General features: G+C 44.1%; 1 protein-coding gene across 4 annotated transcripts in view; it reads right to left on the minus strand.

Annotated features, from left to right (window-relative positions):
* The window catches only part of TOX2 (TOX high mobility group box family member 2), a 397,444-nt gene that overhangs the window by 174,055 nt on the left and 195,758 nt on the right, over positions 1 to 27,631 (minus strand). For all 4 annotated transcript variants that reach the window (XM_059733260.1, XM_059733261.1, XM_019490298.2 and 1 more), the window contains one exon: positions 2,513 to 2,758. In XM_059733260.1, coding sequence (XP_059589243.1) covers positions 2,513 to 2,758 — 246 coding nt within the window. The remainder of the gene's footprint in view (positions 1 to 2,512; positions 2,759 to 27,631) is intronic.

A 27,631-nucleotide genomic window follows, 5' to 3' on the forward strand; every position in this document is an offset into this window, starting at 1 on the left:
GCCAGGAACATGCAGGCAGGGTGCTTTCCCATCTGGTGTACCATGCTGCTCCACCTCCCCGCTGGACTGTGCCCTGGGGTCACCAAACTATAAATTCACCACAACTCCAATTAATGCTAATAGGAATTACAAATGCACATTGGGATAAATGATACCCTGTCATGTGCACAAATTGCAATGAGTGGGGACCCTTTCTGTTCATCCAAAAACACAATTTGGCTTATCTCTGTTGTGGAGAAGGATAGAAAACCTCTTTTGCCTTCAATAAAAAGTTTGATGGCAGAGAAAAAAACATTTGGCAGCAGGGCAAAAGAGGATTTCATTTTGACCTAAAATTGCAGCACAGTTCGTTCCCTCATCTACCCTCATATCTTGTTAGGACCCTTGAAGATAAATTGTACCTCCAAAGGCTTTGGTTTAAAACCAAACACTTTCAATTCACTATCAACTGAAAAATTCAGGGTTCACTGGATTTTTTATTTTAGTTGTAAGGGGGAAACAAATCTTAGTCTCTCTATTCTATGTTTAAAGCACACTAAGCCCCCTTCTTATCTTCCATGCCTCAATCCTGATTGTCACAATGTTGCATTTGTAAAACAGAACCATAAAATAAGAAAGAGAACATTTTCCAAGGACTACTCCAAAATAAATTATTTCAGACATACAGAAGCTGCTTAATAAATCCCACTATTTTTGTTTCTTTGGGTATTTTAAAAACTGATTTATAAGTGCAATATCACCTCTTAAAAATGAGACAATCAACAAGGATAAAATGATCATGTTATGAAAATAGGGGTCAAGCACAGGGGCTGCACTTTAAATTCAACTATGGAAAAATCTTTCATGCAAAATTGACTCTTTTTTGTCTCCGAAATGAATGTTTTAATCACCTAAGAACCTACAAGCTAAAGAGGAGCCTTATGTAATATTTAATTTAAAAAAGATGTTTATTTTCAATGTTGATAGGCAAAACATGAGCTTTTTCTTAAGCATACCAATTTTAAGACAAAGAAAGAAAGAAAGAAAGAAAGAAAGGAAGGAAAAAAGAAAAGTGAGCACACATCAAGAATTAGGGGAACTTTGGTGACAATATCCCTTTTGAATATTATTTCTTCCTAAAATCTTATCTATTAAGAGAAGCAAAAGCAAATGTTCTTTAGCCAGGATTGCTATGGAGTTGTTAGCATGTTAATTAAGCAAAATCATCTCTGTTTGATATTGATGTATTCCAGTGACACCCATGGAAATCAATGATCTTAAAAGCAAACAATATAGGAAACCTACTAGTACTTAAATCTGCTAAGAAAGAAAACACTATTTAACAACTTCATTAAGAATTCAATGCTGCTGGTGAAATAAAGGCAAAGCCCTGCATAACATTGTTGCTTCAACGCTGAACACATCTCAGTCCTGCATTAAATCAATCCATTGGCTTTTTCTCAGATCTACATTTTTAATTAATTATCCGCATGTTCCTGAACTAGAGTAATATGAAACTTCAGATGGTATTACCTTACTCCCCAGTAATCCAAAAGGTAATTTAAATTTGAAGGTATGGGGATGGATTCTACTCCATTTCCACTAAGCTACAAAGCTTCAATGACTGTCAGGAGAGCAAAAGTTGGCCTGTAGATGGACCATTTTCTTTTGCTGTGGGCTTTAAAACTATACATTGGCAACGTGTAAGGGGTGCACGTGGGTGGATGTGTACCCCCTGAGATTGGCCGTGCACCCCTTGGAAGTGCCAGCTGCAAAACCGGAAGTGTACTTCTGGTTTTGCTGCTGGCTTGTTGATTGGTCACTTGGGACCCCCACCCAGGTTGGCGATCGGCCGCTGGGAAACCCCACCCCCATCAGCAATCTGGTACCCACCCCCAGACTCGGGAGGCACCAGTCACCTGTGAAACCATACCATAAAGTACAGCTTAAGGTATGCAACTGGCCATCAGCCCAGTGAGATGTGCCTTCCCATTACACAATATTAGGAATGAAGCTAATGTTACATGTATTATTCAAAAGATTTTTGGCACTGCAGTGGCCTGGGGTCTTTTTGGGAGTTTCATTGCTGGTGATCAAACCAAAGTATGTAGGAAAAATAAAGCATGTGCACTTCACAACCTTCACATCCAGAATGCATGTGTAAGACATTATGCACCAAGTACAAAATACAAAACCAGCCCTTTGAATACTACTAGAATATTAACAGGATCTAGGAAGTCACAAAATAAAATAAAATAAAATAAAATAAAATAAAAAGTCATGCTGAACACAGACATGCAAATGATTGCAATGGAGTCAATCATACCATCTATATCTGTATCTTTGAAATGCATTCCCCATTGAATCAAAAGCAGCTTTGGCCTAAGCTAACTGACTAATTTGATCCCAGGTTCATAAAGTCTATGTATGAATATCCTTCTCAAATCAACCTTATCACAATGTTGATGACCTTCAGTGCATTGTATGCATCAAATAAAACAGGGTAACAGGTGAAAGAAGAAAAATTACTTACAGTAGGTAGTTGGTTAGAGAGGAGATGTCCATCTTGACTCAACATATTTGATACCATGATGGCTGGAAGGTCCATGTTTTGATAGGAGTATGTTGGTATCAGGCTAGTTGGAGGGAGGCTGTGGCACAGTGAATGATATCCAGTTTCATGATCCACCAAGTGAAGGAGTGAGGGGTCTGGGAGATTAGGAGGAGTTATAGGAGGGATTTCATAGTCTTCATTATTCTCGTTTTGACCATTATATGTCTAAAATATTAAAAGGACATTTTCACAATACAGTATATTACTCTCCTGCTACAGCAACCCCCACCCAACAATTTACATAAAGAAATTTCAAAGCACACCCCCATGATAAAATAATTGTCACAATGACAATCCCCGTCTCAGATGCAGGCACACCTTTTCTCTTTTGCTGAAGACATGAACGTAGCTTGAGGTTGCAGCAAAGTAGGCTTAGATTGGGTTCCAGGAAAAATTTCTTCACTGTTTAGAAGAAGAGTGAAGCAGTGGAACAGACTGGCTAAGGAAGTTATGGACTCTCCATCATTGGAGGTGTTCAAGAAAAGATTGAATAAGTATTGGTAAGGGATGATCTAGGAGTAGTTATGCCTGTGGTATGCTATGGATATTTCCTGTGTTTCTGGGTTTTGTTGGCTGCCATAAGGGGCCAGAAAGGTTGGGCAAAGGTTTGAACAGTACCGCTATAGACTCTGAGGGGGTTTGCCTTCCTCTAAAGTGGGAGACATGCCTTCCTCACCTTGGATCTCTGTAGTATATTTTAACAATCCTTGCAGCAGCAGGGTACTGCCTGCCACTGTCCCTATGATTTTCTCATGGCAGGTTAAGGATGCTGTGCCACCTAATAGGCACCTAACATGTGTGACAGGGCTGACTGTGTAGTTTTTAGTAATAGGTTAGGCAAACATTTGTATGGGATGGCTTGGATAGGGATGATCCTGCAGGCAGGGTGTTGAAGTAGATGACCTCCAGAGGTCCCTTCCAGCCCTATTTTTCTATGATTCTAAGTCAGGGGTGGGCAATTATTTCAGGTGGAGGGTTGCTTAATGAGTTTTGGTGAGACATCGAGGGCTGCAAGGGTAGCTCAACCCTTTGGCAGGTGCCCTGCCCCCTGGTCACCATTTTGTGACCAGAAGTCCTGCCCTGGCCCCTGACCTTTGCCACTGGGAGTCTTTCCCCTTGCCCAGGAAGTACTCCTTTTGGGGCAGGGGACAGTTTGTTTGTATATTGTGTGTGGAGGGGTAGGGGAGGGGTGTGGTTGGGGTAGTATGTGGTTGGGGGGGATGTGTAGGGTGTGGGTATGGTGCAGGTGCAGTGTGTGGGGGCATAGGAGGGGTATGAGTGTGGGGGGAGTGGGGGTATGTGTGCATGTAGGATGTGTGGGGGGGTGTGGGTCTGGTTGAGGTATGGGATGTGTAGGACTTCTGGATGAGTGTGGGTATGGTGCGGGTGGGGTGAGTTTGGGGTAAAACGTGGATTTGTGTGGGACTGTTGGATGTGTGTGTGGGTATGATGAGGGGGTAAAGTGTGTTAGGGGGTGTGGGTGCATGTGTGGGGAGGTGTAGGTGTATGTGTGGGTGTGGGGTGTGTGTAGGGAATGTGGGGTGCAAATGTGGTTCAGGTGTGGGATGTGTTGGTGGGGCAGCAGGTAGGAAAGGGAAGCATTGAGGGGAGTGGTGCTCTGCCTGCAGCTCGCTCTGGTCCTGCTTGTGCAGGGCAGGGGAATGTGTATGAATGGACTGGGGGCAGGGGGTGTGAAGGAGCTTGGTTGTTCACAAAGCCCTGCAGGACAGACAGGGACAGACAGGAGGGGGGAGCAGCAGCAGCAGAAGCCAGGGTACACTTGGTGCAGCCCCACTAGGCAGGCAGGTGAGAGAAGTAACAGCAGCAGGAACCAGAGCATGCTTGCCTGCAGCCCACCAGGCAGGTGTGGGACAGAGACTAAATGAGCTTGTGATGCCAGGCTCAGCTACCTGTCACCTCTCTCCTCTCGCACAGGCTTCTGTTTACTGCCCCTGGTGGCAGCTGTTTTCCTGCCCTTTCCTGAGTTGCTGGAGGCTGGGGGAGCCCAGCAGTTCCCTGGGAAGCGGCAACAGCAGGAGCCCTGCTCAGAACCTGTACCTGCTGGTGGGGAAGGCTGGAAGCACAGCATGCTCTGCCTCGAGCAGGACTCAGCCACAGGCAGAGCACAGCAGGGGCAGTCGCGGGTAGGGCCGGATACAGTCAATTGGTCAGTGCCTGCCTGTGAGCTGGATCCAATCAGCTGGCAGGCTGGATCCGGCCTGCGGGCTGTATTTTGCCCACCCCTGTTCTAAGTCATAGTTCAGCATCAGACTATCACAGCATGCTGTGCTTATTAATATCACAAATAGCCAAAACCAAGGGCATTCTTCTCTGCCTACCATACTCAGCCTTAGTTTTTTACCACTGGATATAGCATCCTGCCTTCCTCTGCTTTGCAGAACAGTTATTGGCTTCAACAGAGTATCCTGAATGTATACCAAGGTCGAGATAGGACTAATAGAGCAAAATTTGCAAAAGTATCTTACCATTAATTATTAATTAGCACTTGCATGCAGGGATCTGATAGTCATAGTTACTGCATTAGTGAGTGCAACTGCCTGTCTGGATGCACAACTGAGTGCTTGTGCAGTACTTACGCTGAGATTTTTAAGGGCAGTTAAGGCAGCCAAATGCCCAACTTCTATGGAAAGTCAGTGGTGTTTGGGCAACTAATTCCCTTAGGTTCTTTTGAAAAACTCAGCACCAAAAGATTAGTTGAGAACCCTAGTCAGAAATGTGGCTCAGGACATCCCCTACCACAAAAAAAAAAAAAAAAAAAAAGCAAAGGGCTCATTTCACAGTTTCAGGCATGCAGACCAGTTCATATTTACTTTTTTATGCAAGGGTACTTAAGAATGAGAATAGCGGAGAACTAGCTCTTTTTCCAGTAAATCTGTCCTCAAGACCACAAAAGTGAACAGATAATTTTACCTTGATTATTTCCCATTTGGTGGGATTTATTTTTTAAAAGTTGCCCCAATTTGTGTTAAAGATTAATCTGGCATCGCACCTGTGCAATTCTACTAAGATAAAATATGTTCATATTACAGCATGTTTGGAATAAACATGAATCTTACAAAAAGATTGTTAATTGTCAGAGTAGGATATAATGGGTTCTAGTTTAAAAAGAAAGCTTATTTTAAATTTCTACTATTTCAGAATGGACTATAGCATATTAAGTTCTGATTACTTCTAGTACTATACACAAGGCATTTAAAGTACATTTTTCACATCGCCTAGTTTTATGGTTGGATTTTAACTTAATATTTGACTTAAGAGCAGAAATCCATATGTGTATAAAGCTGGTTAAATACTTTAGATTTTATTACACCATTGTCCACCAGTCTCACAGTTAAACCTTCACCCTCTATCTCCCAAGATTAAAAAAAAAATGTAATAAAAACGAAAGATTTATTTAACCTGCATTCAAAAGTCATTATGAAGTGCAATAGGGTCCAAGTGAAGAACAGATGCTTTCAAATGTCTCCTGATCATAGAGAGTGTCTGCTGGAGTGTTCTGGCATGTTGTTTGGAGAAAGGCATTGACTGCAAATGTGCCAACCCATTTTCACTTCAGAAAGGATGCAGGGAATTTAAAGTGGTTCACTATCATTAACTAAGTCAATACCCCTATCTTTCCTGTTTTTCTAAAATTGTTTGTGTGGCCTCATTGTGACAATGAGAGGAGCACTCACTCTGAGTCTATTCCTGCCATTTATACTCACTCAAAAATTCCCATTCGTTTCAGGAGGAATACTGAGTACACAAGGAATGTAGGATCACACTTTATACTACTTTATATTATCAACACAAATACTGATAAGTTTAAATTCGTATCCTGTTTTTATTTTTTTTTCCAGATAGCTTCTGCCTATCTCATCTCCTATACTGGAAGCACTCAGAAATGAGAGGTTTTACATAAACAATATACACCAGCTGGGTCCCATTTAATACGTGTGGTAGTTTTTATCCAGGCTACACTGTTAAGAGGTGTACTGATTCTTTCCTACTTATTAAGAGGATTCCATTCCATGATATACAGAGAGAGATTTAAATAAATCATTGCAAAGCAAACTTATTCCTCCAATTGGCTCATTTGCGTATAAGGTATATAACAAGTAGCTTTGCTGCGCTTAGCTAAATTATGTAAAACCAACTCAAAGTTTCCTAAAGCTCTCTTCAAAAATAAAAAAAGTTTATTGTTTACTGAAAAATAGGTCACTAAAAGACACTGAGATGGTGTGGGAAGGAGTATAAAAACCTGTCACTCCTGTACATCCCATACATATTTTTGCCTCTTTCTTCTATTCAGCTTGGTGGGGGGAGGAGGGGGCAGGAAGGGGGAAGGAATTGTTTAAATCACAACGCTTTCCAAATCACCACTGTATCATCATTGTATTATGCAGACATATCAAAAATAGGATCAAAGCTGTACACAATAAAAATGAGATTAGACAATATCCAATCAACATAATCAGACTTCATGCCTGCATGCATTCACACCATATCACTAAGAACCATTTTCCAAGGCAGGCTATGTTTACTCTATAAGTTTTAAATAGATCACCAAAAAGATATGGGAAAAGAGATTCAACAGACACTGGCTATTGGTGGAATCTGTGATGATGATGCATTGTAGTATACACTGTTTTATCGTCATGTGCCTTAGACAATAGCATCCTTACTCACCAGTGGTGGTCTTCAGTCACATGACTGAAGAAATGCTGCCAGCTCAACCTCTTGTACCAATAACAACCGATTGTCATTTCCCCCATCATTAGTGGTATGTTAAAGATTACATTCCCTGGGCTATTTTTTGACCCTGGATATCCAGGGGTCTAATTTTGCCCCCGTGCTGAACATTTTTTTGTTCCCACATGTGCCTCTTGCAGAGTCTCAAAGGGTTTTTTGTATGTTAATGCTATCATAAATTGCATAGTAAATTATGTGCTATAATATACATTCCAGATTAGATTACAGACTAGATTACATTTTAAATATTTACGCACATAATTTTTCCTAGTCCCTCCCTCCACTCCACCAAACTCATGCATCTCAACAAGGACTGATAAACAACAACAAAAGGTATTCATCTTAAAAGGCTGCTTGTTACTTCACAGATAATGAAAGGAACCGGTTTTCCACTATCAAATATATGATGATGATGATGACGACTGTGTTCACGGATTCTTCCTCACCAGTGTAAAAAGTTCCACTGAAATGAGGGTCTTGATCTTTGCAAACTTCCCGCTGGCTTCCATGCAGAGGTTGTTCTGGGCCCATTTTAAAGAGGAGTAATGATACCAAAGCACTTTAAAATAGATGATAGGAATTCCATGTATCTTTGCAGTATCTCTGCTGAAGGATAAAAATAATGGAACATCTCTGGTTGTATCTATTCTTCCCTCAAACTTATCTCTATATTGTACTCAGACCCTTTAGGGCTAGAGTTACAAGATCAGGTATGATAAGCTTAATTTATAGAAAACAAGCTATTACCCCCATAGGGCATATCCACAAATGTGCATGGACATTTGGTTTCCCAGGAACAAGTAGCAGTGGCGCACCTTGCACCACTGCTACTTGTCCCTAGGGAATGCCCGTGCCACATGTGCTTTGGCAGGCAGCAAGTTGCCGTTGGTGAGGTAGAGGAGGCTGTGGCGAGCACTGGGCTGGCCCCAGCATCCTTACTTGGGGTGCTGGGGGCCTCCCAGGGCTGCAGTCATGGTGATTCTGCTGTGCAGAGCACAGTTGGAAGTGGAGTACAGCTCTGGGCAGCCTGGCTCTGCTTTTCAGCAGTGCACACTGGCTGAACATGAGTTGCTTTGGGGTTTTTTCTGTGGTTTTTTTTTTGACCCCTGGATATCCCTTGCAGCACAGAGAACACTGGACTGTGAGGTGTTTGCATTGCCACATACCACATGACCACGCTCATCTGGACACACCCATAGATATTACTGGGACAGCGTCTGATTTCTAGGCATTAGAGGGCACTGTTGGATTATTTTTAATGTATACTCTCAATGGCGCAATTAAAGTAAACATTTTTTTTGCATCTATAGTCCTGAGTCTCAAAGACCATGGTTACTTTGGGGCATATCCAGCTTTAGTCTGAAGTTAAGTGTGAAGTAGAAGAGTGTGGTGCTCACAGGAGTACAGAGAGGATTCTGAATGATTCAGCTCAAATTTATTCGAGGTAGCCATGTAGCTGCAGCTTCTCTGATATCTTTCCCTCAGAAACACCTTTTCTCCATACTAGGTCAGTTCAGTCATGACCCTATACTCACCCTCACTTTCAGCCCCCTTTGGCATAAGTAGCACAGCAGAGTCTTGGTAACAGAGAATATGCCCTTCATTCCCTCCTGAGATGATAAAGAGTTCCGATGCAGGGCTTTCTCCTCTATTCCCAAACACAGAGTTATATTCATACAAGACCTGAACTATAGTTTTGATCTAAATTAATTGGAGAGAAAGCAGTTGGTTAGGGTAAAAGTTCATTAATGGTGATTTATAAACATGGAGGAGGATTCAGAACTGCATGGGAGCAGTGGTTTAAGCCAAGAACCCAAGAGGTCATGCTTCTTTCATAGATAGTAAGACAGCAACATTCTGTTCAGGCAGAGACCTGGAGAATAGGGCTGTGCGAAGCTTCGGTCCCTGATTCAATTAGGTGGAGATTTGACCTGATTTGGCAGCCAAATCTCTGAATCTGAATCAAATCAGGAGACCCTTTAATTTCTCCAACTCAAATCAGAACCCTCCAAATTGATTCAGAGACATTTCAAAAGATTCGGCGATTCGAACATAGACACAGTTTAAAAATTTTTTTCTACATACCTCAAGATACCAGGGGGCTTGTGAATGCTGTAATGCTGGGGTGCATGGAATGTCCCACAAGAGCTGGGAGAGGGGGGAAGGAGCATGGGGCTCAGTGACTGGTGCCTTCTGGGTCTGGGGGGGGCATGCTCCATCCACCCCACCAACTCAGTATTCATGAGCTGTGCGTGATACCTCAAGCATGTAGAAAAAAACATTTAAAGTTGTGTCTATAGCTGAATCGCTGATTCTCCGAATCAGCATCAAATCTTCAGATTCAGATTTGGCTGAATCAAATTGGGACAGTGCTTCGAATCAATTAATTAATCCGAATTGAATAGGGCCCGTTTCACACACTCCTACTGAAGAACTGTGTCATGGGGAGATCCCAGGGTAGACGCCTGTGATTGGCCAGGGAAGGAGGTGAAAGCTTAGAAGATTTAGTGGAGATATCCCTGGGAGAAGGGCCTGCCCACGTTACAATGAGTCTATTCAAAGATGGAAAAGAAGGAAGGCTCATGGCTAAGGGAACCATCAATGCTGCAGAGGTGGAGAGTCACAGGGAAGACAGAACTGAATCAACAGGGAGTAATGCTTGACTCCCAATCTGGCTTCTAAATTGGAATAAACTTGTTTCCTTGAAAAAGCATTCTGGGTAGAACAGCAGAAGAGGTAATGAAAAAAATCAGGCTCAACACTGGATTCAGGGAGGTGGAGAAGAGTTTCCAAAGGAGAAGGCAGTGCCTGGCACAAAAACTTGAGGAGAGGCTTTTATGGTTCCTGTAAGCAGTTGCTAGGGGATACCTGAAAGGTAGCAGATCTTTACCTGAAATGTCAAAAGGATGCAACTAGCGCTAAAGAAAGCAGGTATCCTGAGTGACTCAGTGAAAAATGCCAATGAGGACACTATGGCCGCCTCCAGATGAGCAGGGGCATGCACTTGCAGGAGCACAAATTGCCTTAGTACACACCTCCACAAATCTTAATGCCCACTATCAAGTCCCTTTCTCCACGCTCCCCTTGCATTCTTACCCATAGCGCCTCATTTTGCCCCTCCTCTGACCCCATCCTGATCATTGAGGACCTGTGCTGGCCCCAGCAGTCATACCTGGTGGCCTGGTTGCACCACACACGTAATGCAGCAGTGTCAATGCGGGTGCCAGGCAGACGAGGTCAGTCCCTGCTGTCCCCCACCACAAAGGGGGGGGGGGGCTGTGCCATGAGGCCATGAGTGGCCCCCACTCTGGAAAAGTCCCTGTCTCCCTCCTACTAAACTCAAAGCACTCCACTGAACAGGACTGTAGTGGGTACCTTAAATCTAACTTAGGTGCCTTTAACTGCCATGCTGTAGAACTTACTACCCTTTCAATAAGAGGCTCTGAGTCCAGTAATCTTTTGGGGACCCAAAAACACCACAGAAAGAGATGGTCTGTGGATAGCTTGCCCCTCTGAAGTTTCTCCAAGATACACACAGTTTTTCAGAGATCCATTCTTTTGAGGGCCTCAGGCCCCTGCAGGTTCTTCATATACTTCCACACATCTTCATACACCTCCATACATGGGAGTGAGGGAAGCAAAGACCTATCTTGACAAAGTGGCTCAAGTAGGAAAAACTGAGAAGAGAACATTGTAGGTCTCTGGTGTGTCAGCAGCTCACCTACCAAATCTGGGCACAATAACAATATGTGGAAAATTACTATATCAGAGCAGCATTATGCATAAGATTTTAAAACTTTTCCATTGTCAGGAAAGTCTTGCTTCCATAGAGCAGATTGATAAATAGAAGGAATTTCCCACAAAAATTTTAAAAGGAAAAAAATTGACAGAAACTCAATATTTTTGCTGATTCCTCCCTCCCTTTTTTCAACAGACCCCCCCCTGCAAAAAAAACCCCCAAAACCAAACAAAAAAATAACAAAACAAAATGTTTAAGTCTTAGGTTAGAAAAAAACCCCAGAAAAATAAAACATTTTTTCCACACATTAACTTGACTGTGAAAATTCGGCGGGGGAGGTTGAAACAAGTTTAAATGGAAAAATTGTGATGGAATTTCCCTATCTCCCTTGATATCCAGTCCTAAGATTTCCAAAGCAATGTGATCTCAGAGGTCCCCTCTACACGTTCAGGTAAAAGCACAATGGGATCTAATGTGCAATCCACATAATCTCCCCTTCTGCCATGCTACACATGCAGGCAGGTGGCGGGATGGTGGGATCATGCATTAGGTCCCAGAACCAAATCTTCTCTCTCCAAGCAGGACCTCTCCTTTGGGTGAGTTTGGCTATGCTAATTTAGCTTACACACAAGGGGTTTCCATAGTTTAAGATACATAACCTTAGCTCTTCAGCTTCTCCTCTTGTGTTTCTCAATCTGTTGCTTGTAGGCAAGTTGTCAAGCAATGTCCAAACAACATGCAATATTATGGGGGTTGATGCTATCACAGGCAATGTAACGTATTGGTGCTTGCTATGAAGTAGCTTTTAGTGTATAGTAAATTTGTGATAATGGATCAGCTGTAGGCAAGGTTTACAACTTAAAGACCTGCACTACCCTGGAGTACATGTGGTCAAATTCTAAACTATGCCATCATCTTTGTATAACACTCTGCTTCCTCAGTTTTCTCTCCCATGCTGCACCTGTTTTTGATTTTCAGAAAAGGTCAGGCATTGTCAATTCCCACTCAGTCCTCTACTAGCAACAACACTGTCTGCCTCTGTGACTCTCAGCAGCAAACTCCAAAGCATAAATCAGGCTTCTCCCACACACCAGCATCTCAATAGTAGAGATAAGGGATGGCTCATCTGTGTAGGGCTCTGGCTTGTGAATCAGGAAAGCCACATTTCATTCTCAGGTTTATAGAACCCTCTCATCCTGCTAAAGTCTATCTGCATTGGGTGACCCCCAAATAAGGAACACAAAAATGCCATTTCACAGGAAACTTGACATGCTGTGGGCTTTCTTTCTTCAGTGTGAATGGCTCTAGTACCTCAGTGGCATGAATCTTGAGATAGACAATTTTCAATGTTAAAAGCGTCAAAAGTCGACCCAAGCCTAGGTGGCATATCAGGGTAGTGCGGATAACATATGACAGTTTCTTTAGCTATTGCACAAACAGGAGTGATGGGGATAGCATCGCATCCAGCTGGCTTTGACTCTTCAGTCCTACAGAATTAGTACCCTCTTACAGTGAGGTCAGTTTGAGAGCAGCCTTCATCATGACTCATGAGCAAGGCTCAAACTTATACCTCTGGAGCCATAGCAAGATGCTTTAGCTGCTCTGCCAGCACATGCCAGAAATATAAGTGTGGAGATACCAAATTTGTGTAGAATGTAGGGAACTTTGGACGTCAATTTGTCCCTTGACATGACAGATAATTGAGAGGTGTGGCTTTGTCATTAACTCACACCATGATATGTGGGTCCCCACAGTCAAATTTTGTGAAGCCAACACCAAATATAAGTTTGGTTATGACCTTCACTGAGTACTATAACTGTCACTTTGGACTGCACCATCACTTTTGCATTAGGGCTGTGCAAAATTTTGCTGGCTGTTTCATTTCAGCACTGTTTCAACTTGTTTCGAGCTCAAAACAGTGAAATCGAAATGGAACAAAGGGCTTCAAAACAGCCTTGAAATGAAACGAGAGCAGTCAAAGCGTTTCAAAAGTTTCAAAACATTTTGAGTTTTGAAGTTAAAGCAGGGCTTACCTGCAAGGAAACAGAAAGTAAGGAGAGGGAGGGGGAAGAGAGGGGAAGGACTGCTCTCATAGTGACTGTGTAGCTGGCCAGTGACTGTGATCCTTCCTCTGAGGTCCCTTCCAATCCCAGTTCTCTGGGAGAGGGATGGAAAAACAGCATAAAAGGTAGCATTGTTTGAACTGGCCTGCTTTCTGCCTTGGGGTCTGACAGTTACTGAGCTATCTTCCGGCAGCTCAGGAGCATTAGAAAACAAAAGTTACTACTAGCATTGATTTGAATGATTTCCTACTTGCTATTCTAGACTAGCAAGAGGGATTCCAGAATACCTTTTTCTTTCTTCTAGATGCTTTTATTATTATATTCATTGATTTATTCTTTCCAATGTTATAATTATATTGGATATTACACTATAGAATTTAATTTATATAGGAAGGGAGATCCATTTATATTTTATTTCTATACATTTATACCTTGCAGTGTAGACTACACACCTTATAAAATGATTATAATATAACCTTATAAAATTTATAACCTTATAAAATGCAGATACGTTTATACCTTGTGACATAAAAGACTACACACCTTAAAGAATTTATATAGGAACATGGATACATTTATACTTTGCAGCATAGAAGACTACACACCTTACAGAATTTACATAGGAACGCAGATACATGTATATATTTGTATAAAAGCAAGACACTATAAAACACACCGTGAAGCATGGTGGAAAGGCATCTGGTAAGCATTCAGGGAGGAGCGGAAGAGGGGGTAGAGGGAAAGGTGTAAGCTCCCCCCACCCCAAACTGAGATGCAGCCTCTTTCCTACAACTAGCAGGGATGAAGCTTCCACAAGCAGCAAGGGGAAGGGAGCAGTGCCAGCGCCACTTCCTGTGCCTGAGACAGCATCTCAAGAGAATCAGCCATAACCTCCCCCTCCCCCCCACACCATGAAAACAAGCAGCACCAGCACCAGCATGACAATCTCCTCCACCCCCATTTCACTTCCCATGCTGAGCCTTCCAGTGCCAGAGGAAGAATTGGAGCTGGAGCTGGATCTGAGTGCCATAGCAAGGACAATTCTGGGGAAGGAGGGGGAATCAGCTGAGTTTATGCTCTATATCCCTCAAGTTTCCCCTAGAGCCAGGTCTCCTTCCCCAGAAAGCACTTCGGAGGTGGCTGAGGTAGAGGATATGGAGGCAAGTGGCTCAGTTGAATCTGATCCTCCTGTTCCTGTGCCTCTGCCTGCTGAGGAGGGGGGGAAGGCAGCATTGCACATGCACCTGCACCTCAGAAGTGAGCAGGTAGTGTAGTCTGGGATCATTTTGAGCTGGCAGGTGATCCCACATACACTATCTGCCTGTACTGCTGAGCCAAAACCACCCGGGGCAAGCGAATAAAATATATGAGCATTACAGGGATGCTGATGCTTCTCTGCAGGCACCACCCCCTTGCCCTTGCTCCTCCTTAGCCTGGCACAAGCAGGAGCATGCCCAAAGGGAAGTTCCCCTTTCACCCTAAAGCCCCCATCTCTCCAAAGCAGAGGAAGGCCACCCTGGAACAGTGAGGGAAAGGCAGACAGAAAGCGGGGCACGTTGCAAGGGCGAGCAAGATCACCCAGAGCATTGGGGAGATGCTTGCTGTTGATGGCCAGCCCTTCTCCTTAGTTGAGTGACCAGGGTTCAGGTGGCTCATGGCACTTGTGGCCGCATCCTACCAAGTGCCCACATGCACCACCTGCAGCAGGATGGTGGTGTCCTCCGTGTATGAGGCATTCAGGGAGTACCTGAGGAAAGAGCTATGCAAGGCAGGTCTGTAGGTGGCCTTACACTTCACCTCAGACATCTGGAGCAGCCAGGGTGGAGATCACACCTACCTCTTCCTCACAGGGCACTGGTGTGACTAGACAGGCCGTCAGTGGGCTCTCCTTCAAGCCAAGGTGATGGATGAGTCTCACATGGCAACCGAGATCATGGGGGCCATGAACCACTTGGTGCAGGGGTGGCTTGTTGGGGAGGGTGAGCTCACCCGTGGGTTCATGGTCACTGACAATGGCACACAAGTTGAACCACATTGTCAGGGATGCCTTGGAGGGAGACAGGGCTGCCACTGACAGTGCCAGCACCACCAGCAAGTTCATTTCCAAATGCAGGAAGGTGGCAGGTTACTTCCAGCAGAGCATCAAGGGGGTCAAGATGCTGTGGGACAAGCAAGCAGAGCTGAATGTCCCACAGCACAAAATCATGCAGGATGTGGAGACTCAGTGGAACTCCACATACCTGATGCTCAAGAGGCTGGTGGAGCAACAGAAGGCCATCCATGAGATGGGCTTCCTCGGGGAGATTGGGATCAGTGGCCCCCTTAACAGAGCTGAATGGGATACCATCTCTTCAATCTTGGTGGTCCTCAAGCCCTTCCTCAAGGCCACCGAGACCCTCAGTGCTGGCGATGCCCTCCTTAGCCAGGTATGGGCCAAGGGCATGGCTTCCATGATGAGGCCCAGAGGCACCATACCCCACCATCAGGCAGGTAGCACTCAGGCCTTGGTGGCTGCCTCTCTTGCTGAGAACGTGGACCTGCTGCTGTGTGACCCCAGGCCTACTGGGCAAGGTGCAGCCAGATGTGGCTGGATCTGGCCACAGTTGCCTGCAGACACCTATCCTGTCCACCGACCAGTATTCCAAGTGAGAGGGTATTCAGCATTGCTGGGGATGTAGTGACACCCCACCACAGAAACCCCTGTACCTATCTCCTTGAAACATGGCAGGCTTTGTGGCCCCAGCAGGGGCTACCATCTTGGTAAGTTTCAACTAACTCAGGCAAGAAATGACAGTTATAGGCAGTTTTGTGCTTCCCCATTATAGCCTATGGGTGAAACATTGAAACAGCAGGGGAACAGCAAAACAGTTTCGACGAAAGGAAATGAAACAGGCATAGGAGAAAAGATTGTAAAGTTCAATGTAAAAGTTCTCCTATGCCTGCTAAAGAGTTTTGTGCCCGAAAGCTTTCAATTAAAGAAATGTTTTTACAAAATTCTAGTTGTTCTAATAAAAGATGATGTCACCTCTACCATGATTCCTGATTGCTTTTGCCTCTAGACCAATACAGCTACAACCTGGATACTAGGGCTGTGCAAAGCTTTGGTCTCTGATTTGATTTGGTGGAGATTCAGCCTCTTTCGGCAGCCGAATCTCCGAATCCAAATCAGATCAGGAGACACTTAATCTTTCTGAATTGAAACAGAACCCTCCAAATCAATTTGGAGAGATTAGATGATTCGGACATAGACACAGCTTTAAAAGTTTTTTCTACATACCTCAAGATACCAGGTGGCTTGTGAATGCTGAGATGGGGGGGGTATCCCATAGGAGTGCGGGGCGGGGGTCCCCAGCACACGTCGCAGTGGACCCAGAAGTGGACCAGCAGTTCTGGTCCACTTCCGGGTCCGGTGCAGAGCGTGAGGGGGACTCCCCCCCCCCCATCAATGACTGGTGCCTCCTGGGTCTGGGGGGGCACCCGGGATCCCCCCATGGCTGATCACCAAGCTGGGGGGGTCCCCCATGCACTCGGCAGTGGACCCAGAAGTGGACTAGAAGTACTTCTGGTCCACTTCCAGGTCCGCTGCCAAGCACGCCGGGACCCCTCTTGTGCTCCCGTGGGATGCTCCATCCACCCCACCATCTCAGCATTCATAAGCTGCACCTGGTACCTCAAGGTATGTAGAAAAAAACATATAAAGCTGTGTCTATGGCTGAATCACTGATTCTCTGAATCAGCATTGAATCTTCAGATTCAGATTTGGCCTAATTGAATCGGGACAGTGATCCAAATCAATGAATTGAATCACTGTCCCTTGATTAGGGCCAAATCAAATAAGGCCTGTTTCACTCACCCCTACTGGATACCTGTCAAAGTTATGTGCTTGTAGAAAGGCATCTTTGTAAAATTTCTCTTCCTACCTTGCTTTCCTATGTGCTATTCCCAACTTTTACAATCTTCATCTTTCAACTTTTAGCTACAGTTCAACTTTTACATTCTTTTTTCCTATGCCTTGTGAAGGGTGTTTGTGCCCCAAAGCTTGCAATTAAAGAAATTCTTTTTGCAAAAATCTAGTTGGTCTAATAAAAGATATCACCTCTACCATGAATCCTGATTGCTCATAACTTTTACAGGAATTTCTCCATCACGTTAAACACAAACACCATATCATGAAGAACAACTTTTATCTCGTTTCTTATTCAAATATATTTACTGTAAGCAATGTAAGAGAAATCTTACTCATCACCTTGCAAATTATAATGGTAATTCCCTCATCTATACCGCCTTTATGGAACTGGACAATAAATAAAGCAAAGAATATAGTGAGATGAGAGTTGCCAACTACCTCCCTCGTACTTCACCTCCATCCATCCCCAGCCGAACTTATGTCTTGTCCTCTGAAATGTCTTTCTTCCCTTTTCAGAGGTCAACCCAGAATTCAAGGGAATGCCAGATGAAGCATTGCAAAGGATACAGCAATGAGCCAAGGATTCCAGACAGAAATACTAGTAACGGTGGCAGCAGAAGCTAGAAAACATTTGGATATAACCATGAACTCATGCCTCCTGAGGCTGGGGGGAATGGAGACTGCCTGCAGGTGGTGGTGGCAGCACAGGTGGCTGCGGTGACATCAACAGTGATGGCGAGCCGAGCAGGGACTGCCCATAGGTGGTCACAGTGATGGCGGGGGCAGGCCAAGCAGGGGCCGCCCGCAGGTGGCCATGATGGTGTAGGTGGCGATGGGGGGATGGCGAGCAACTGCCCACAGACGCTGGCAGCAGCAACAGTGATAGTCAATTTCGGGGGGGGGGGGGGGCACATGCCCCCCATCCCGTGCCTGCCCTATGCATTGTCTATGGATATAACAGATTCAGCAGAAATGAAAAACAGTAGAACAGCCTCTGTGTATAGCAGTGGAAATGATACATTGTTGAAATAAAGTCAACTCAGAGATGCTGGAGTAAAGTAACTGACACGTGAAGAGTCTTGTGACACCTTGTATATTTGTCACAAATGTCAATCCATGTTAGTGCTATCTTGGAGTTTGGAGCAGTCACACCTTCAGTTTAGAAACCTCTTCTGACTGTCCTCCACCTGCACAGCTGTGATTTGCTACTAAAGACTTGGTGAGTAGGGAGGTCTTTTCCAGCCTTACTTCTCTATGTTTCACCCATCCCTCACCCACTGCAAGCAGCAGTGTTCTAGACTGCAGGGAGGGGAACAAGGCAATGGGGTCCCTCAAGAGTGAGGCTGAAGCACTCATCAGGGGGCTGTGTGGGGAGCTCGCTGCCCACCCAGCTCCCAGTGCCCACATGTTCAGTCAGAAACGTCCTGGCATGTCTCTCAGCCACACGTGTCCCTCAGGCTCTTCCTGGGAAACTTCAGCCTGAGGAAGCTCAACTGCTCCCCTACTTTTTTCCCCACTCCTCATCACCCCCCCCCACTTAGCTCTGCCCTGTATCACTCCCACTTCCTTGGTGCCCCCAGGTCCAGCAGGGCCAGGCCAGCAGCACACAGGGTGAGTGGACACATACCCTCAGGTCCCAGGCTGGGGGTGGTCCAGACAACAGCCCTGGGAAGCTATTGGCAGTAGCAGTGGGTGTGGGGCCGGGGCAGCAACAGCTGGTGCAGCGAGCTCCCCTCCCCCCCCCCCAAAAGTGGCCTTCACTCCACAGGTGAGAGTGAGGTCTGCTTGTAGCCAGCTTCTGTGTCCACATGGGCAGCAGCATAGCTCTGCTCCTGCAGCCCAAATCCACCCACAGCTGTCTCAACCCAGAGCAGCAGCTTCTCTGGCAGCAAGCTGTCCCTGATCTCACAGCAGCTGCCACCAGCTCTTGCCATGCTGCATGTGGATCAGGTGCATGGAGCAGCGTGCTGGAGTTTGGGGCTCACCAGAGCCCAGCCAAGTCTGCAGGCTCTCTGTCACTGACCACACTTTCTTCCATTCCCAGGACATGGAGTCCAGCAAAGGCTACCACTCAGACAAGCTCAGTGTTGGTGGAAAGGTGCCCTGTGCCACCATTTCTGGACCCAAGGGCTGGAGACTGGGGGAAACAGAAAAGCTGTGGCTCCAGTCCCAGAGCCACTCCACTAAGCAGCCAGCAGTGTGAAAGTCCACAGAACAGGAAGGCGAAGGAGGGACCATTGCATCCTGGGATACTGGAGGACTTTAAACTTGAGCGGCACATCTGTGAGGAGTGAGGACGTGTTAACTGAACAGGAACTGGGGAGTATGGATCAGAGATCACTGTGCCCTGGAGTTTTGTAAATTGGAGTCACATAATGAGTACTTTAAGCCACTTAAAGGTGTTAATGCACAGACAATCCAGGGGTTAAGAGCTTCAGGAGCTCCCCAAAATTAACATATAACAAGGCCTAATCATTCATGTCCCTTTTGTATGAAGTCTACACGGTATCAATGGAGAAGGGAATCTACACTTGTGATTTCCAAGCCTTCAGCCAAAGAACTGAAGCAGCACTGATTTTATGCACCAGCAGTTCTCTATGTGTTGCAAATGGAAATTGTTTTGCTTCATTTTATCATGTTGAGGTCTAGCATACAAACTGCAAGACCTATGACTTACATGAGGTTGAACTGGTGAATACTGTAAAGAAGCATGTATGTGTAATCGCATACAAACCATAAGGGGTCTTTGACAGTATTCACAGACCCTTTACTCACTTCCTGCAAACTTTAATGTGCATAGACCACTGTATGTAAAATGGGGCTGGGCATCACAAATATATGCACTATGGTATGTTTGCACTTGAATTTTTAAATAACAAGTAAAAGGAGATGAACCTAACCCAGCTGCAGGAGTCATGAAAGCTAGTGCAAGTTGGAGGCCTGCTGTCTGTTTAGACCTCTGCACCTATCTCCCTGATATTCATTCATACATGTGTAGCATATTTTTAGTGGAGCTAGGTACCAGAGGTGGCAGGATATCCCCCTGGTGATCTTTCAGTTTCTGCCTCTGGCTCTTGGATAGCTCCCTTTTTATTCACCTGCCACACCTCTGACAACACTTTGGCAGCTCTCCCAACTACTTTTTCTCCTAATGTCCCAGAATATCGCTGGTCTGGTCTACTCATCCACAGAACATCTCTGGTCATATCATCATCTATTGATTATCCGTGGCCTCCTACCTCTCCTCTGGCCATGCCCATGCCTCACAAGTGTCATCAATCAATCAGTTCAGCAGGCTTTCAGCGCCAGACTTTTCCTCCATCCTGCCAGGAACATAAGCTTGTGAACAGTATCTGCCCCTCCTGGGGCCATGGAAGCTTGGCCCTTGCCTTCACCCTTCTTGGGCTGCATGCTCCTGGCCCTAGTCTCTGCCCTTTTTGGGGCCGCAGGTTCCTCACCCTAGCTCTGCCTCACTCTGGCACTGGGCCTCTGGTGTAGTCTTGGTCTCCTCCCCACTTCTCCACACACTGGGTGCCTGGCTCTGGATGTCCCTCTCTTAGTGTATACTGTTGCTTGGGTCCCATTCTTGACAGGCTCAAGCTTGGTCATGTCCCTGGGAACTGTTGGGGCCTCTTCCTTCCTTGACCAGTCCCAAACTCGGTCTACAAATCAAAAAAGTTTGGCCATCCAGCTATAATCAAAATCAAGTACTCTGGCTGTGTAAGAAAGTTCAGCTCACAGGCAATTCAAAGGTAGAGCCCCCTCTTTGGCAGTGAAGCAGCTAGGGTTTCTCAGGCAGTCTCCCAGTCACAGTCATCATGGAGGAGCTTCTTCCCTGGTAATCTGCAAAGATAGGCTACCTTGTGGTTTCAAGTCCTGTTCTTATATAGGGCCTAGGTTCTGCCCCTCCAGGGCTTGTGATATCCCAGCCACCATAGGTTTCTTTCTTTAAGCTAACTAGCTGGCTGTCAGAACCACTCCCAGATGCAGGTGAAATGAGCTATCTGCCCTGCTTTTCCAATACTACTGTGGTGCAGCTAGCTTTGAAGTAGGTAGACCACAGCCCTCACCCTTCTCTGCCCTACTAGACTACTGCAGTGCTATTAACTCAGCAATAAGCATATCTTAAAGCCTAGGATTCTGGTGGCCTGACCACATGCCACTCTTTAGCGAACAGCCTAGTCCACCTGGATTCTTCCCCACTGCCATCGCCTTCTCTATAGTAACAGGGAGCCCATGGCTTCTTGTTACAGTGTTGCAATTCCAAAAGATGTCTTATCTTGCCTGAATAGAAATCAAGTAAATGTGTCATGGAAACTATGGGACTTCAAGTCCTCTACCAAGAAGTTTCCATTTGTGATTCTGCTTCTGTTAGAACCCTGCTTTCTTATTTCTGGACCATACCCAGAAGTGCCATCACCCTCCCTGGGGTTGCATTTCCCCCAGTAATAAATGTAAGAAAGTGGAAGTGGCTCAGTTACTAGGGAAGGAACAATTTGTCCCCAGTGATACTGCTGGAAAAGCCAAGACTAGATAGCTGAGAAGTCTGCATGAGGCATGAGATTTTGCTGGTGCTTGCTCTGCTTTGTGAGGCATTGGGAAGAAGGTAAAGGACCAGGAACAGGGATTGGCTGGGTTTAGAGATTAGATAGAAATGACTGTGAAGCAGGGGATGGATGAGTTTGTCATCCTAGGTTTATCTTCAGGAAAAAAATGCAACAATTAGAGAGGGAGATACCCTAAGGTCTCATTCTTGTGGCTAGTAAAAGGACTACAGTTTTGCTTTGTTTTTTTTAAATGAGGTGGCAACTTGAAAACTTGCCACCCGTTTCAAATTTAAACTATTCTGACATTCCTAATTCACAGATGAATTCCCAAGGATGCTTATTCCTGCCTTACCACCAAGTCCTAGACTTTTAAAAGATCTTCTATATAGATCTTGTAGACATTTCTACAACAAGTTGTTACTGAGAAGAGAAGTAGTGAGAAATGTGGTAAAAATGTTGCAAGTTTGATGAGCCCTATAATCCTGCATCTTCAAAACAGCATCTTCAAATCTTATCAAATATAGGAAAAATGTCTGTGTGCTAGTCATGGGCTATACTTCTAAAATAAGATGGGGAAACGGCTTTTCTAAAGGCTTTGAAGATTAATATCAAGCTTGTAGTGGAAAGCAAGCCTCATTCTTAACTATGGTTCCTCTGAATATATTTGTCTCCAAACAGAACAGAACACCTACTTCGTTCAAATAATGTGTTTTTAAATATCCACAAGTTTATGCTTCTTTTTTTTTCCCCTCTAAAGGTTCATTTAAATAGCAGTAGAATAAGAAAGTGTGTTGTTAAAACATCCTGGGCTGAACGTGTATATTTGTACCCTGCATATATTGGTGTGAAATAGGGAGGGCAAGAAATTGTAAAACTCTCTATTAGGTGCATTCAAAGACCACATCAGGATCAAGATCCCATTGGGCTGGAAGCATGTACAGTCTTTGTATAGGAGACAACTTCTGCCCAAAGATCTTGAAACTGCAAAGTCAAATAGTGCTAAAACCATTCTGGCACATCTGTTTCTATCGCCAATGACAAAAGAGAGTGACATGACTAGCATCACATTCAGCCACCTCTGATTCCTCAACCCAAATGACCAGGTAGCCATTCACAGCTGGATCAAATGGGGCAGCCTTTGGCATGAGTCCAGGGCAGAACTTAAACTCACAGCTTTGGAATCCTAATAAAATGCCTTAACTCCTCTGCTACTATGCCCCTAAACTGCAAAGATTTTAATCAAATGAGACAACTCATTAAGCATACAGTTAAACATGTGTGTTAATTTCTGCAGAACTGAGCCATAAGTAAGAGCTTACAATATAAATAAGAGCTTACATTTACTCTTGTCTTTGATTACTCAAGCTCTGGGTTACTTAAATCACAACCTTAACCAGAAAGTTAAAAATTATGTGGTCCAATGTGCAATTTATAGCAAAAGACACCAACCTTATCGTAGGCTTTTAAACAGTCTCCCAGCTCCCTCCTTTTTTTAAACAGTATCATATCCAAAATTGAAATTCTGTCAAATATACTGGATAACAGAGAACTATAACTTCTTATTATGTGTATAGTTATTTTATGAATTCAGCAGGGAATGGAATGCAATTTTGTCAGACTTGTCTGTGTTCATAATGACCAAGTCAAATTAATCATCGTGGATAATACTCCTGTGTCACCCATTCAAGAGATTTTTAATAGAATTTTTCTGATTCATGCCTTGCAGTACATCAGATTTGTAGTAATGCAGCACTTCTAAAAATCAGTGCAATTACAGTTTCTTGTTGGCTTGCCATTTTTCTGGAATAAAAATGTCTCTGCAGAAGTCACATGTTGTACATAAGCCAAAATGAAAAACAAAAATATAGATACAATTACACTTGAATTTTTATCAGATTTTTTAAAAAGTTTTTTGAGATCATTATTTACATGCAATATATAAACCTACAATACGTGATGCTGAAGATGGGCTGTTTTATTGGAACACATACCAATTTGGTGTTGGTTGTCATTTTTCCTTTGATTGCTCTATGAGATAGTGTTTCTGTGGGCATGGAAATGACATCTCACAGAATAAACAGGTAATGGGTTTGTAGTCAACTTATTGTGTTTATTAAAAAATGTATCCTGGAAAGCCCACACAATTCCCAAAGGGCTCTGCTTCAGAAAAAATTCTGGTTCAAGAAAAGGTTACAGTTACCATAAACGTAGATATACATGCATAGAAGCAGCAATGCAGCATGGAATGGTATATAAAGGATTAGTAAAGCTACTTTTATCCTTTTGAGTGAGGATAGAGACCTAGAATTCCCTGATGACAAAAGTAGAAATGAGTTTTGAAAGTAGCTACCCTAGGAATAAAGAGGAAAAAATTGTAATCTATCATAGATCCCAACCTGCTCTGCTTTTATCACTAGACATATTCCAGTACATTTTTTTGGGTAAATGGGTACACAAGAGCAGTGCCCAGTAAAGTTGCAGAATGCTCAAAAATAAATATGAGGAGACAAATTCTCCCTCCAGAGTTGTGTTCTCAAACCCACTGACTTTTATGTAAAGGGAGAACAGCACAAAAAAAAAAGAACTGGAGGAAAGAATGGAAACCACACACAACATATGATTCTTCTTGTAGGAACACAGAAACTGCCATAAGGAATCAGACTAAATATAGTTGAGTAGCCTGTCTTTGGAATTCACTAGTACTAGATGCTCCTGCAGAAAGTACAAAACCATAATGAGCAATTGTAGAGTAACTTCTCCTTAGAGAAAATTTCTTTCTACCATTTTTTCAGCCAGTGGTTGGATTATATCTAGGAGGCATGAAATTTATTCTTCCCTTTTACTAGTTAATCTATTTATCAAATATAATTTAATATTAAATTTTCTCATATGCATATGTAATATCTTAAAACTTCTTTTCAATTCCTGGCTTTGAAATCTTGGGGTGATGAGTTCCACTGAATTTTTAGAAGATATGTGAAAAAATATTTCCTTCAGTAGTTTTAAATGCATTTCTGTTTCCATTTCCTTGAAGTATCCCTTCTTGAGAGGGTAAGTTTAATTGGTTGATTTGTCTTTTTTATTGTATACATTATTGTGAGCAACTCTTGTGCATTCCTGTGTATCCCACACTGAGTCTCTGTAGCCAAGTTTGGGATTCTGATTCCTATTACATGCTTGGCTGTTCCTGAATTCCTAAGCAGCCTCTGTGACCCAGGCTAAAGACAGACATTACACATAAACCAGTTTAAGTGATGAGAAACTGGTTTAAACCTATAACAGAAGTTCAGTGCACATAAACCAGCTTGAAAATGGCTGAAAATGGTTTGAGACAAACCTGGTTGAATGTAGTATCAGACCTAACCAATTGAGGTCAAACTGGTTTATGCAATGCCTGTCTCAGACCCCTTCCTGGCTTAAGTTAAATCAGTGTCCCCCAGCATCCGGCCATGCTCTCTGGGCTGGGCAGGGTTCTCTGCTCCAGAGAGCAGGGCTGGCCCCTCCCCACTGCTCCCTGACTGCAGCTCCAGCAGAAACTGCACATAGAGCTGGGTCTGCCTGGCTTCCTCCTACTGCCCTCTCACCCTCACCACTCCCTGCTTAAGCAAGGATTCCCCACCTCCCCTCTGCCTTACACAGACACCTCTCAGCATTGGGTAGCATACCACATGCTGGCTATGGCCCATGCTGTGTCAGACAGGACAAAGGCAAACAGGACTGTGTCAGCTTAGGGCTTTTTGGAGTTAATCAACAGGTAGCTGGTAATGTCCCTCCATTCCTTCCTTGGAAAAGCTGTTTAAGAGCTTGAACTAATGAAGAAAGGCTGTTTGTTTTCTTAATGAGCTGATAAACACTGAATTAGGGGCAATAAACACTGCTAACAACTTCCTGCTGGGCTCCTAGGCGGGGAGCCTCCCTAATCAAAGCATCCTGCGGGGGGCCTGACCACACCCCCCCTCAGGTCAGCACTAATGGAAGGGAAGGGAGGGCTTCTCTAGTGCCTCCTGGCTTCTAGCTTCAGCCACTGCAGGCATGTGCCTGCATTTTTTCAGTCCAGAATGGATGTCTGTACAGATAAAAACCTTTTTAGCATAGTCAGGTTAGACTAAGCTGCAAAGATTGAATCAATTCAGGCTCAGGCTTTTTGAATGTCTGTCCCTAGGCAAAGAGTGATGTTCCCCACCTGTTTCTGAGAAGACTATAACTATTTCTTTAAATGACCTGTCTTGGTCCTCTCTCTGACTATCTTTGCTGTCTTTGAAGCTTTGTGGTCATGCTGTACAGCTCTAGGGCTCTCTGTTTACCACATCTGGAACCACTTTAGAGAATACTGTTGGATGTAAAATGTTCACTGTCGTGTGATTTAGGCATGCCCTTTGGCACAGCCTGTATATTTTGTCACATGGGACTTATTAGACCCCTTAACCTTTCTCTTACGGTGTTTGAACATAATGGATTACACATCCAGTGCCAGAATTAAGTATGCTAAAACCTGGCGGAGTTCCATTTAAATCAATGGAATGACACCAATCTACACTAGCTGAGGGTTCCACCCCTAACATTAGCATATGCCAGGAGTCTATCAAACTTGCATAAGCACTTTCTCCCTCAATCTTGGAGCACCCTCTCCACATTCGCAGATGATACCAAGTTATGGGGCAAAGTTAACACACCGGAGGGCAGGGAGCAGATATAGGCTGATCTGGACAGGTTGGATCAATGGGCAGAATGAAATAGGATGCAATTCAATGAAGATAAATGTAAGGTACTCCACCTAGGGAGGAGGAATCCTCAGCACACCTACAGGTTGGGGGAAGACCTTCTCAGCAGCTCAGAGGCTAAGAGGGATCTTGGAGTCATAGTCGACTCCAAGATGAACATGATCCGGCAGTGTAACAAGGCCCTCAACAAGGCCAATTGCACCTTGTCGTGCATTAGCAGATGCATAACCAACAAATCGGGGGAGGTGATGCTTCCTCTGTATGCGGCATTGGTCAGGTTGCAATTGGAGTACTGTGTCCAATTTTGAGTGCCGCACTTCAAGAGGGACACAGAGACTCTGGAGAGGGTTCAGAGGAGGGCCACTCACATGATTAGTGATGTTCATGAAAGACCGTATGAGGGGAGTTTGAGGGATCTGGAGCTCTTCAGCCTTCACAAGAGACAACTGAGGGGAGACTTTGTAGCCGCCTATAAGTTTATCAAGGGGGGACAACAGGGAATTGGAGAAGTGCTATTTACCAGAGCGCCCCAGGAGTAACTAGGAATAACGGGTACAAATTAGTGGAGAGTAGATTAAGGTTAGACATTAGGAATACATTTTTTACAGTAAGCGTGGTCAAAATCTGGAATGGGCTTCCAAGGGAGGTGGTACTATCAACTAACTTGGAGGTCTTCAAGAGGAGGCTTGATAGTCACCTGGCTGGGGTCATCTGACCTCGGTGCTCTTTCCTGCCAGGTGCAGGGGGTCAGACATGATGATCCTTTGTGGTCCCTCCCGACTCTACAATCTATGAATCTTAGTATCATGCCAAGGTTCTTTGTATTGTGGTGCGTAAGAAAATATTAAAGTGTTATGCTCAAGAATATCACCAATATATGCATTTTAAGAAATGATTTGACAAATACAAATATTATATAATTGTCTTTTCTTTTGGTTTTATGGCATACAGCACATGCATAATGAGATCACTGTACTACATAGAAAATCATTGTTGAACCATGCTGGTTTGGTATTTTGCACTCAACAAATGCTACGGTATATAATTATATATAATATACAACATGCAGGTCAAAAAGATAAAGCTGCTTGAAAACAGTAGTGGAGTTCATGCAGGAAAGAATTAGTAACAATACTCTAAGAAATTAATTCATCCTGGCTCCAGTGGAGCAGGAAAATAAAGTATCTAAAGCAGGAATAACACTGTTCTGCTCTATGAATGTTCTCTGCCCATTTCTATCTTACATAATATTTCCCTAGTGTGCCAAATGTAAGTAGTTCTAAAAAAGTTGTGCCACAATTTTAATGGA

The sequence above is a fragment of the Alligator mississippiensis genome, chromosome 9 (assembly GCF_030867095.1).
Source record: "Alligator mississippiensis isolate rAllMis1 chromosome 9, rAllMis1, whole genome shotgun sequence".
Classification (NCBI taxonomy): domain Eukaryota; kingdom Metazoa; phylum Chordata; order Crocodylia; family Alligatoridae; genus Alligator; species Alligator mississippiensis.